Source organism: Ranitomeya imitator, chromosome 5 (genome assembly GCF_032444005.1).
Source record: "Ranitomeya imitator isolate aRanImi1 chromosome 5, aRanImi1.pri, whole genome shotgun sequence".
Taxonomy (NCBI): Eukaryota; Metazoa; Chordata; class Amphibia; order Anura; family Dendrobatidae; genus Ranitomeya; species Ranitomeya imitator.
Window position 1 is genome coordinate 2,218,100 of NC_091286.1, and position 12,398 is coordinate 2,230,497.

Genomic DNA, 12,398 nt, shown 5'->3' on the forward strand with positions numbered 1-12,398 from the left:
GAAAGGGGTGGGAAACCCCACCATGACATCTTTAACGGATTCAGAAAGACCCTTTCTGAAAATTGCCGCCAAAGCATCATCATTCCATTTAGTCAACACAGACCATTTTCTAAATTTCTGACAATACAATTCTGCCGCCTCTTGACCCTGAGACACAGAATTAGGTTCAACATATAATAATCCTAAAGCCTGAAAAAAGGAGTCTACATTAAGCAAAGCCGGATTCCCAGATTCCAGGGAAAATGCCCAATCCTGCGGGTCGCCACGCAGCAGGGAGATGACGATTTTAACCTGCTGAATGGAATCACCAGAGGATCGAGGTCTCAGAGCAAAAAACAGTTTACAGTTGTTTTTAAAACTCAAAAATTTGGACCTGTCACCAAAAAACAAATCAGGAGTAGGAATCTTCGGCTCTAAAACAGGAGTCTGAACAATATAATCAGAAATACCCTGTACCCTAGCAGCAAGCTGGTCTACACGAGAAGCTAATTCCTGAACATCCATGCTAGCTCAAGACTCCTCAGCCACCCAGAGAAAAAGAGGGAAGAGAAGACAAAGCAGACTGCAGAAAAAAAAATGTCTCAACACCTTTCTTCCCTTCTTCTGAGATGCATTTAACTCATTATCGGCCAGTTGTACTGTTATGATCCGGTGACCTTGGAGCCGCATGAAACTTTCTCTGGAGTAGGTGGTATCTGTACTGACCGCAAATCCTGAACTAACACCGCAACTTGAAGTAGCCGTGGGGTGTGTCTAACAAACCCTAGACACCTCGACACAGCCGGAGGACTAAATACCCCTATAGATGGAAATAGGAATTCTACCTTGCCTCAGAGCAGAACCCCAAAGGATAGGCAGCCCCCCACGAATATTGACTGTGAGTAGGAAAGGAAAGACACGCAGGCAGAAAACAGGATTTAGCAAAAGAGGCCACTCTAGCTAAATAGGAAAGGATAGGACAGAATACTAAGCGGTCAGTATTAAAACCCTTCCAAAAATATCCACAGCAGATAATACAAAAAATTCCACCATCTAACTAAAGACGTGGAACATATATCTGCAACTCCTGAGAATCCAACTAGACTGAGTAAATACTGACACAATCTAAGCTGGACAAGAAAAAACAAATGAATAGCACTGAATTATCAAGCACACAGCATGTGTGCCACAGAAACAAAACCAGACACTTATCTTTGCTGATTTGGCAGCTAGGCAGGAGGAACCAGACAGAGGTCTAACACCTCCCAACAACCATGGACAACTCGCAAGGACTAATGAATCCTGCACACCTAAATACCCCAGTCAGAACTGCAATCAGCAGATACACCTGACCAGGACTGCAACCCAGGGACAACTGCATTACCACCTACAACCACCGGAGGGAGCCCAAAGGCAGAATTCACAACAGTAAGCGCCTTGTTAACCGAACCCCAGCGGTCGCAGTTGTGAACCATGCTGGAACCCTTCCGGGCCATGTTCTCCAACCGACCTGGAAGGACTGAGTTAGCGGTCCACGAGGACACCTGGAATCATGCCCCACTACGATGAACACCCTATCAGATCTCCGACGAGGTGCAGCAAGTTATGCGCCAGGAGATCGTTGAGATGTTACAGCTGGTGGTGATTCAACAGTCAAAGAGCGTGTGGGCCTCACCTGTAGTTCTCTGTTGTGAATTCTGTTGTCGGGCTCCCTCCTGTGGTCATGAATGGTACTTCGGCTGGTTCTGTCCATGGACTTCCTCTGGTGGGTGTTTCTGAGTTTCACAGGTGACTAGGTTAGTTCGTTAGCTGCTGCTCTATTTAACTCCACTTACATCTTTGCTCTATGCCACCTGTCAATGTTCCAGTATTGGTCTAGTTCTCTCCTGGATCGTTCTTGTGACCTGTCTTCCCATCAGAAGCTAAGTTCCAGCTTGTATTTCTTTGGTTTTCTATTTTTCTGTCCAGCTTGCTATTTAATTTGTTGCTTGCTGGTAGCTCTGGGACGCAGAGGGAGCGCCTCCGCATCGTGAGGGTCTTTTTGCGCCCTCTGCGTGGTCTTTTTGTAGGTTTTTGTGCTGACCGCAAAGTAACCTTTCCTATCCTCAGTCTGTTAAGTAAGTCGGGCCTCACTTTGCTAAATCTATTTTATCTCTGTGTTTGTATTTTCATCTTTACTCACAGTCATTATATGTGGGGGGCTGCCTTTTCCTTTGGGGAATTTCTCTGAGGCAAGGCAGGCTTTATTTTTCTATCTTCAGGGCTAGCTAGTTTCTTAGGCTGTGCCGAGTTGCATAGGGAGCGTTAGGCGCAATCCACGGCTATTTCTAGTGTGTTTGATAGGTTTAGGGATTGCGGTCAGCAGAGTTCCCACGTCCCAGAGCTCGTCCTTATTATCAGTAACTATCAGGTCATTCCGTGTGCTCTTAACCACCAGGTCCATTATTGTCCTGACCACCAGGTCATAACAGTTCTCGTGCCAAAGAAGGATCGGACCACCCAGGTCTGCGTTGACTACAGGGGGCTCAATGCCATCACAGCCTTTGACACGCACCCCATGCCACACATCGAGGAGCTACTTGAGCGGTTAGCTGGCGCAAAATATCTGTCTATAATGGATCTGAGTCAGGGATTGTCAGGAATCCCACCATGCTGCCACCAATATGTCACGGTTGACGGGGAGGATACCTTTATCATCCCCAGCACTCACCAATTTGTCTTGAAGCGGTGTTGTTTGGTTGCCCCAGGTTCTTTCTGAAGGAGATTTATCTACATCCCACTTCCCAGTTTCGGTTTGGATCTTGCAGCTCTCTGGCGCCCCCTTACCCTCAGGTCAGTCTAGGTACTGCACCTAGAGTAATTAGTTGCCAGAAAAGCTGCCTGCTATGTACTGGCTATTTCTTAATTATTAACGAGTCCAGAGCCAAACAAGATTAGTGGCGTAATTCACTTCAGAGGACAGTTCTTTATAGAGCAAGGAGAGACTAGCTAGTACATGTTTATATTTTACTCCAAAAAAAGGTAGGCAGTGTTTACAGAGGGTATAAAAAGATGTTATAAAGAAGACAAATATCATATGTACAATACTATTACAAATAAAATGGGATTAAAGATGAAAAACACTTACATTTCGTTATGACATCTTAATTCATGGCCGACCGTGTGCTGTGGGGGGAAGAACGAGCATATATCCAAATGTATCACCCCTGTATAGCAGCTAGACCCCAGACAAAGACAGGTGAAGAAGCCCTCCCCATGGGGTGACCTCATTTAGAGGCTGAAACCTCTCCTTTACTTAGAGGTATGGCACCCATTTTATGCCTCTCTCTCGCTGTATGAATCTCGTATATGAAAAGCCACCAGGATTAAGAGGTGCACCACGTCGGTGCGATTCTTTTAAGTGTAAACACGGCGTACTTCCATGACCTGTATATGGAGAAACCTGCACTTTGCACTCGTTGGGTTTAGGTTCTAGCGATTTCAGGGAGTTATAGATCCCTTGATGGACATCCAGAATATATAATTCTTATATCTCTAGCCCTGATCGGTGCCAATATATATACACCCTTAAAAGCACAATAGAAGCCCATGCTTCCTATATCAGTTTTAACCAGTACCCGGTGGGAGGGGGAATGAGGGATTTTCACAGAGTCTGACTGCACAGTGTAAAGCCATATAAATTCTTGGAGGGAGGGGGAAAATGAGGGGTTTTGAATTACACACTCAGGCAGACTGGGAAGAGGGGGGTCGGAAAGGCCCACAGCGTGTGTCTGAAAAGCCATGAAACTGTTAGGTAGATACTCAAACATGTCATATTCACATTATCATGACAGGGATACTGGCAGATTCCCCTAAGCCCCGAGGTGCAGAAGTCCGCCTTTATCACACCCTTTGGACTGTACGAGTCCACGGTCATGCCATTTGGCATGAAGAATGCCCCTGCCGCTTTCCAGCGGATGGTCAACTACCTGCTTCAGGGACTGGAGAAGTACAAGCTGGCATACTTGGATGACATTGCCGTCTTCAATTTCTCCTGGGATGAACACTTGCAGCATCTCCAGGAGGTGCTCAGGTGAATTCACCAAGCAGGTCTGACCATCAAGCCAGGAAAGTGCCAGATAGGTATGAGAGAGGTCCACTACCTGGGGAACCGGGTAGGCGGGAACTCCATGAGGCCAGAGCCCGGGAAAGTGGACGCAATCGCATCCTGGCCCACCCCAAGGACTAAGAAACAAGTGATGTCCTTCCTGGGCACTGCAGGGTATTTTAGATGTTTCGTACAAAACTATAGTAGCCTGGCAAAACCGTTGACGGACTTCACCAGGAATAAGCTACCCCAAACAGACTTCTGGACAGACGGCTGTAAGGGGGCCTTCCAGGCATTGAAAACAGTCCTGTGCTTTGCTCAGCCAGGTCGACTCTGGGAACCAAGGGCACCCCGTGTTGTTCCTGAGCCGAAAGCTTCTGCCGAGGGAAGTCGCCTGTTTCACCATCGAAAAGGAGTGCCTGGCCATGGTCTGGGCCCTGTAGTCGCACCTTCACTATGGTGACCGACCACAACACTCTGCGCTGGCTACAAGCCATGTGTGGAACCAACGGAAGGTTGCTACGCGGGAGTCTTGCCCTCTAATAGACCAATGACTTTACCGTGAAACAAAAAGGGCAGTGAGCATGGCAATGCATATGGGTTGTCCCGTCGGGGCGAACCTGCTGAGGTGCGCATGGAGGAGTACTGAGTGTTTCTGTCTCCGTAGCACCATCCAAAAGGGGGAGGTGTCACAATAATGTAAAAAATGCCATGGTCTGAGTGATTTTTCAGAAGGTGCCATGGTTCAAGACACATTCTATGGGTTCTGTGACCCCCCTCTCCTCTCTGCCTGCCAGCACAGGCTGAAATTCTAAGCCACTCTTCCTCCCTCCCCCCTGCTATACACCTGTAATGTGAGATCAGCGTGCCAGCAACGTTAACTGAGGAGTTTTATGGTTTTAAACTGAAAGTACAAGTGGAAGCACATGGAAAAAAGCAAGGTTCCTTTGTCTTTGCAAATATGCATATCATAGCACCGATTAATGATAGAAGTGGGACAAATACAATTTTGACATGTGCCTCGGTAGAACTATCAGCCAGTGAGTTTTCTAGGTTCCAGAACCAGCACAATTGAGAGACAGATTACTACGTAACTCGGTCACCCAGCTACCCTAAGTCTATACTTAAATGAATTCCTATGTCACACTTAGCATAACGACACAGGTGTTGTCTTTCTACGAGGTTCATACGCCAAGATACGTGGGATGATGTTTCTTCGTATACTCAAGAAAGAGGAGGGCATTCTATAGCTCTGCCCACCCCATGAGGTCATCCAGGGTGGAAAGACTCTTAGTTTCGGGCAAAGGTATAAAACCTAATAATTGTATGATACAATATTGTTCTGCTCCAGGAAGACATCCAGGCCTCTCTTGAACCCCTCGACTGAGTTCGCCATTACTACCTCCTCAGGCAAGCAATTCCAGATTCTCACTGCCCTAACAGTAAAGAATCCTCTTCTATGTTGGTGGAAAAACCTTCTCTCCTCCAGACGCAAAGAATGCCCCCTTGTGCCCGTCACCTTCCTTGGTATAAACAGATCTTCAGCGAGATATTTATATTGTCCCCTTATATACTTATACATGGTTATTAGATCGCCCCTCAGTCGTCTTTTTTCTAGACTAAATAATCCTAATTTCGCTAATCTATCTGGGTATTGTAGTTCTCCCATCCCCTTTATTAATTTTGTTGCCCTCCTTTGTACTCTCTCTAGTTTCATTATATCCTTCCTGAGCATCGGTGCCCAAAACTGGACACAGTACTCCATGTGCGGTCTAACTAGGGATTTGTACAGAGGCAGTATATTGCTCTCATCATGTGTATCCAGACCTCTTTTAATGCACCCCATGATCCTGTTTGCCTTGGCAGCTGCTGCCTGGCACTGGCTGCTCCAGGTAAGTTTATCATTAACTAGGATCCCCAAGTCCTTCTCCCTGTCATATTTACCCAGTGGTTTCCCGTTCAGTGTGTAATGGTGACATTGATTCCTTCTTCCCATGTGTATAACCTTACATTTATCATTGTTAAACCTCATCTGCCACCTTTCAGCCCAAGTTTCCAACTTATCCAGATTTGTGTGTAATAGTGTAATATTTATGTGTATGTGTGCAATATATGTGTTAAATATGTATATATATGTGTACTATGTAGATGTGTGTAATATGTAGATGTGTGTATGTAATATGTATATATTTGTAACATATGTGTGTGAAATATGTATATGTGTGTGTAACGTGTGTGTAACATGTATATGTATGTAATGTGCATGTGTAATGTCTGTGTAATATGTATATTTGTGTAACATGTATATGTATGTAATGTTCATGTGTAATGTCTGTGTAATATGTATATTTGCATAACATGTATATGTATGTAATGTTCATGTGTAATGTGTTTATTATGTATATGTGTACTATGTAGATATGTGTGTGTAATATGTAGATGTGTGTGTAATATGTATATGTCTGTAATATGTGTGTGTTATATGTATGTGTGTGTGTGTGTGTGTAATACACGTGCTTCTTACAAAATTAGAATTTTTTTATACTTTATTTCAGTTCTTCAATACAAAAAGTGAATCTCCTATATTCTATAGAGTCATTACACACAGACTGTCCTCCATGTTATTCTCTCCCTCACACACTGTCCTCCATGTTATTCTCTCCCTCACAGACTGTCCTCCATGTTATTCTCTCCCTCACAGACTGTCCTCTATGTTATTCTCTCCCTCACAGACTGTCCTCCATGTTATTCTCTCCCTCACAGACTGTCCTCCATGTTATTCTCTCCCTCACACACTGTCCTCCATGTTATTCTCTCCCTCACACACTGTCCTTCATGTTATTCTCTCCCTCACAGACTGTCCTCCATGTTATTCTCTCCCTCACAGACTGTCCTTCATGTTATTCTCTCCCTCACAGACTGTCCTCCATGTTATTCTCTCCCTCACACACTGTCCTCCATGTTATTCTCTCCCTCACAGACTGTCCTCCATGTTATTCTCTCCCTCACAGACTGTCCTCTATGTTATTCTCTCTCTCACAGACTGTCCTCCATGTTATTCTCTCCCTCACAGACTGTCCTCCATGTCATTCTCTCCCTCACACACTGTCCTCCATGTTATTCTCTCCCTCACACACTGTCCTTCATGTTATTCTCTCCCTCACAGACTGTCCTCCATGTTATTCTCTCCCTCACAGACTGTCCTTCATGTTATTCTCTCCCTCACAGACTGTCCTCCATGTTATTCTCTCCCTCACAGCCTGTCCTTCATGTTATTCTCTGCCTCACAGACTGTCCTCCATGTTATTCTCTCCCTCACATACTGTCCTCCATGTTATTCTCTCCCTCACAGACTGTTCTCCATGTTATTCTCTCCCTCACAGACTGTTCTCCATGTTATTCTCTCCCTCACTGAATGTTCTCCATGTTATTCTCTGCCTCACAGACTGTCCTCCATGTTATTCTCTCCCTCACAGACTGTTCTCCATGTTATTCTCTGCCTCACAGACTGTCCTCCATGTTATTCTCTGCCTCACAGAATGTCCTCCATGTTATTCTCTCCCTCACAGACTGTTCTCCATGTTATTCTCTCCCTCACAGACTGTTCTCCATGTTATTCTCTCCCTTACAGACTGTCCTCCATGTTATTCTCTCCCTCACAGACTGTCTTCCATGTTATTCTCTCCCTCACAGACTGTTCTCCATGTTATTCTCTCCCTCGCAGACTGTCCTTCATGTTATTCTCTCCCTCACAGACTGTCCTTCATGTTCTTCTCTCTATCACAGACTGTCCTCCATGTTATTCCCTCCCTCACAGACTGTCCTCCATGTTATTCTCTCCCTCACAGACTGTCCTCCATGTTATTCTCTGCCTCACAGACTGTCCTCCATGTTATTCTCTCCCTCACAGACTGTCCTCCATGTTATTCCCTCCCTCACAGACTGTCCTCCATGTTATTCCCTCCCTCACAGACTGTCCTCCATGTTCTTCTCTGCCTCACAGACTGTCCTCCATGTTATTCTCTGCCTCACAGACTGTCCTCCATGTTATTCTCTCCCTCACAGACTGTCCTCCATGTTATTCTCTGCCTCACAGAATGTCCTCCATGTTATTCTCTGCTTCACAGACTGTCCTCCATGTTATTCTCTTCCTCACACACTGTCCTCCATGTTATTCTCTGCCTCACAGAATGTCCTCCATGTTATTCTCTCCCTCACAGACTGTCGTCCATGTTATTCTCTCCCTCATAGACTGTCCTCCATGTTATTCTCTGCCTCAGACTGTCCTCCATGTTATTCTCTCCCTCACAGACTGTCGTCCATGTTATTCTCTCCCTCACAGACTGTCGTCCATGTTATTCTCTGCCTCACAGACTGTCGTCCATGTTATTCTCTGCCTCACAGACTGTCGTCCATGTTATTCTCTCCCTCACAGACTGTCCTCCATGTTATTCTCTGCCTCACAGAATGTCCTCCATGTTATTCTCTGCTTCACAGACTGTCCTCCATGTTATTCTCTTCCTCACACACTGTCCTCCATGTTATTCTCTGCCTCACAGAATGTCCTCCATGTTATTCTCTCCCTCACAGACTGTCGTCCATGTTATTCTCTCCCTCATAGACTGTCCTCCATGTTATTCTCTGCCTCAGACTGTCCTCCATGTTATTCTCTCCCTCACAGACTGTCGTCCATGTTATTCTCTCCCTCACAGACTGTCGTCCATGTTATTCTCTGCCTCACAGACTGTCCTTCATGTTATTCTCTCCCTCACACACCGTCCTCCATGTTATTCTCGTTCTAGTATATGTATGTAGTTTATTTATGAACGCTGATTGGTCGAGGCTGGCCGGGCGCGACCAATCAGCGACGCGGGATTTCGGTTACAGACAAACAGACCCTTAGACAATTATATATATAGACTAGATGGTGGCCTGATTCTAACTCATCGGGTATTCTAGAATATGCATGTCCACGTAGTATATTGCCCAGCCACATAGTATATTGCCCAGCCACGTAGTATATTGCCCAGCCACATAGTATATTGCCCAGCCACGTAGTGTATTGCCCAGCCACGTAGTATATTGCCCAGCAATGTAGTATATTGCCCAGCCACGTAGTATATTGCCCAGACAAGTAGTATATTGCCCAGCCACGTAGTATATTGCCCAGCCACGTAGTATATTGCCCAGCCACATAGTATATTGCCCAGCCACGTAGTATATTGCCCAGCCACGTAGTATATTGCCCAGCAATGTAGTATATTGCCCAGCCACGTAGTATATTGCCCAGACAAGTAGTATATTGCCCAGCCACGTAGTATATTGCCCAGCCACGTAGTATATTGCCCAGCCGCATAGTATATTGCCCAGCCACGTAGTATATTGCCCAGCAATGTAGTATATTGCCCAGCTACATAGTATTTTGCCCAGCCACGTAGTATATTGCCCAGCAATTTAGTATATTGCCCAGCCACGTATTATATTGCCCAGCAATGTAGTATATTGCCCAGCCACGTAGTATATTGCCCAGCCACATAGTATATTGCCCAGCCACGTAGTATATTGCCCAGCCACGTATTATATTGCCCAGCAATGTAGTATATTGCCCAGTCATGTAGTATATTGCCCAGCCACGTAGTATATTGCCAGCCACGTAGTATATTGCCCAGCCACGTAGTATATTGCCCAGCCACGTAGTATATTGCCAGCCACGTAGTATATTGCCCAGTCATGTAGTATATTGCCCAGCCACGTAGTATATTGCCAGCCACGTAGTACGTATATTATATTGCCCAGTCACATAGTATATAGCACAGCCCACGTAGTACGGTATATTGCCCAGCCACATAGTATATAGCAGAGCCACGTAGTATATTGCCCAGTCACGTAGTATATTGCCCAGCACTGAGCCACGTATTATAGAGACTTAAAAAAATAAATAAACATATACTTACCATCCGCTGCCTTTCTCGCTCCTCGCCACGCTCCTGGGATCGCTCCATTGCAGGCGGAAGCTTGCGGTCCCAGGGCTGGTGTGAGCAGGACCTATGATGACGTCGCGGTCACATGACCGTGACGTCACGGCAGGTCCTTGTCGCACACCAGCCCTGGGACGGGAACGGAAGCTGGCGCTTGCAATGGAGCGGTCCCGGGAGCGTGGCGAGGAGCGAGAAAGGCGACGGAGGATGAGTATAGCAGGTTTTGTTTTTTTTTTTATTATTTTTAACATGACATATTTTTACTATTGATGCTGCATAGGCAGCATCAATAGTAAATAGTTGGGGACACACAGGGTTAATAGCAGCGGTAACAGAGTGCGTTACACCGCGGGGGATTACAGAGTGGGTGCCGGGCAGTGAGTGCAGGGGAGCAGGGGAGGGACTAACCGGACTGTGGCCGTCGCTGATTGGTCGCGGCAGCCATGACAGGCAGCTGTTGAGACCAATCAGCGAACGAATAACCGTGACAGAAGGACAGACAGACAGACGGAAGTGACCCTTAGACAATTATGTATATAGATTATCCTCTCCTGCTAGATCCTGAGATCACATGTACGAGATCCTGCCTCCCATGTAGTACCACGCCCCAGCTTATAACGGATTAGTGAAGATTATAATGCTCCATGTTTTAGGAATATTCCAACGAGCGTCTTAAGAAAACGAATGAAATGCTGCGCGGAATCAAACTGCTGAAGTTGTATTCATGGGAGCAGATATTCCACCGCAACGTGGAGGAGACGCGGCAGAAGGAGATGACCAGCCTGCGGGCGTTCGCCCTCTACACGTCCATATCAAGTATGTGACCCCCATATACTACACCAATATCATGTATGTGACCCCCATATACTGCACCAATATCAAGTATGTGACCCCCATATACTGCACCAATATCATGTATGTGACCCCCATATACTGCACCAATATCATGTATGTGACCCCCATATACTGCACCAATATCATGTATGTGACCCCCATATACTGCACCAATATCATGTATGTGACCCCCATATACTGCACCAATATCATGTATGTGACCCCCATATACTGCACCAATATCATGTATGTGACCCCCATATACTGCACCAATATCATGTATGTGACCCCCATATACTGCACCAATATCATGTATGTGACCCCCATATACTGCACCAATACCATGTATGTGACCCCCATATACTGCACCAATATCATGTATGTGACCCCCATATACTGCACCAATATCATGTATGTGACCCCCATATACTGCACCAATATCATGTATGTGACCCCCATATACTGCACCAATATCATGTATGTAACCCCATATACTGCACCAATATCATGTATGTGACCCCCATATACTACACCAATATCATGTATGTGACCCCCATATACTGCACCAATATCATGTATGTGACCCCCATATACTGCACCAATATCAAGTATGTGACCCCCATATACTGCACCAATATCATGTATGTAACCCCATATACTGCACCAATATCATGTATGTGACCCCCATACACTGCACCAATATCATGTATGTGACCCCCATATACTACACCAATATCATGTATGTGACCCCCATATACTGCACCAATATCATGTATGTGACCCCCATATACTACACCAATATCATGTATGTGACCCCCATACACTGCACCAATATCATGTATGTGACCCCATATACTGCACCAATATCATGTATGATATGATACCAATGAATATCTGTGACAGACAGAAAGACAGACAGAAAGACGGAAGTGACCCTTAGACAATTATATAGTAGATGTGACCCCATACACTTCGCCAATATCATGTATGTGACCCCCATATACTGCACCAATATCATGTATGTGACCCCCATATACTGCACCAATATCATGTATGTGACCCCCATATACTGCACCAATATCATGTATGTGACCCCCATATACTGCACCAATATCATGTATGTGACCCCCATATACTGCACCAATATCATGTATGTGACCCCCATATACTGCACCAATATCATGTATGTGACCCCCATATACTGCACCAATATCATGTATGTGACCCCCATATACTGCACCAATATCATGTATGTGACCCCCATATACTGCACCAATATCATGTATGTGACCCCCATATACTGCACCAATATCATGTATGTAACCCCATATACTGCACCAATATCATGTATGATATGATACCAATGAATATCTGTGACAGACAGAAAGACGGAAGTGACCCTTAGACAATTATATAGTAGATGTGACCCCATACACTGCGCCAATATCATGTATGTGACCCCCCTCCCCCCGTGCACTGCGCCAATATCATGTATGTGACCCCCCTCTCCCCGTGCACTG

At 45.5% G+C, this 12,398-nt stretch overlaps 1 protein-coding gene across 1 annotated transcript in view; it reads left to right on the forward strand.

Moving 5' to 3' along the window:
• Window positions 1-12,398, forward strand: part of ABCC8 (ATP binding cassette subfamily C member 8) — a 434,375-nt gene that overhangs the window by 179,704 nt on the left and 242,273 nt on the right. Inside the window, exon 10 of the mRNA XM_069768187.1 lies at window positions 10,698-10,860. Within this exon, the coding sequence (XP_069624288.1) occupies window positions 10,698-10,860 (163 nt within the window). The remainder of the gene's footprint in view (window positions 1-10,697; window positions 10,861-12,398) is intronic.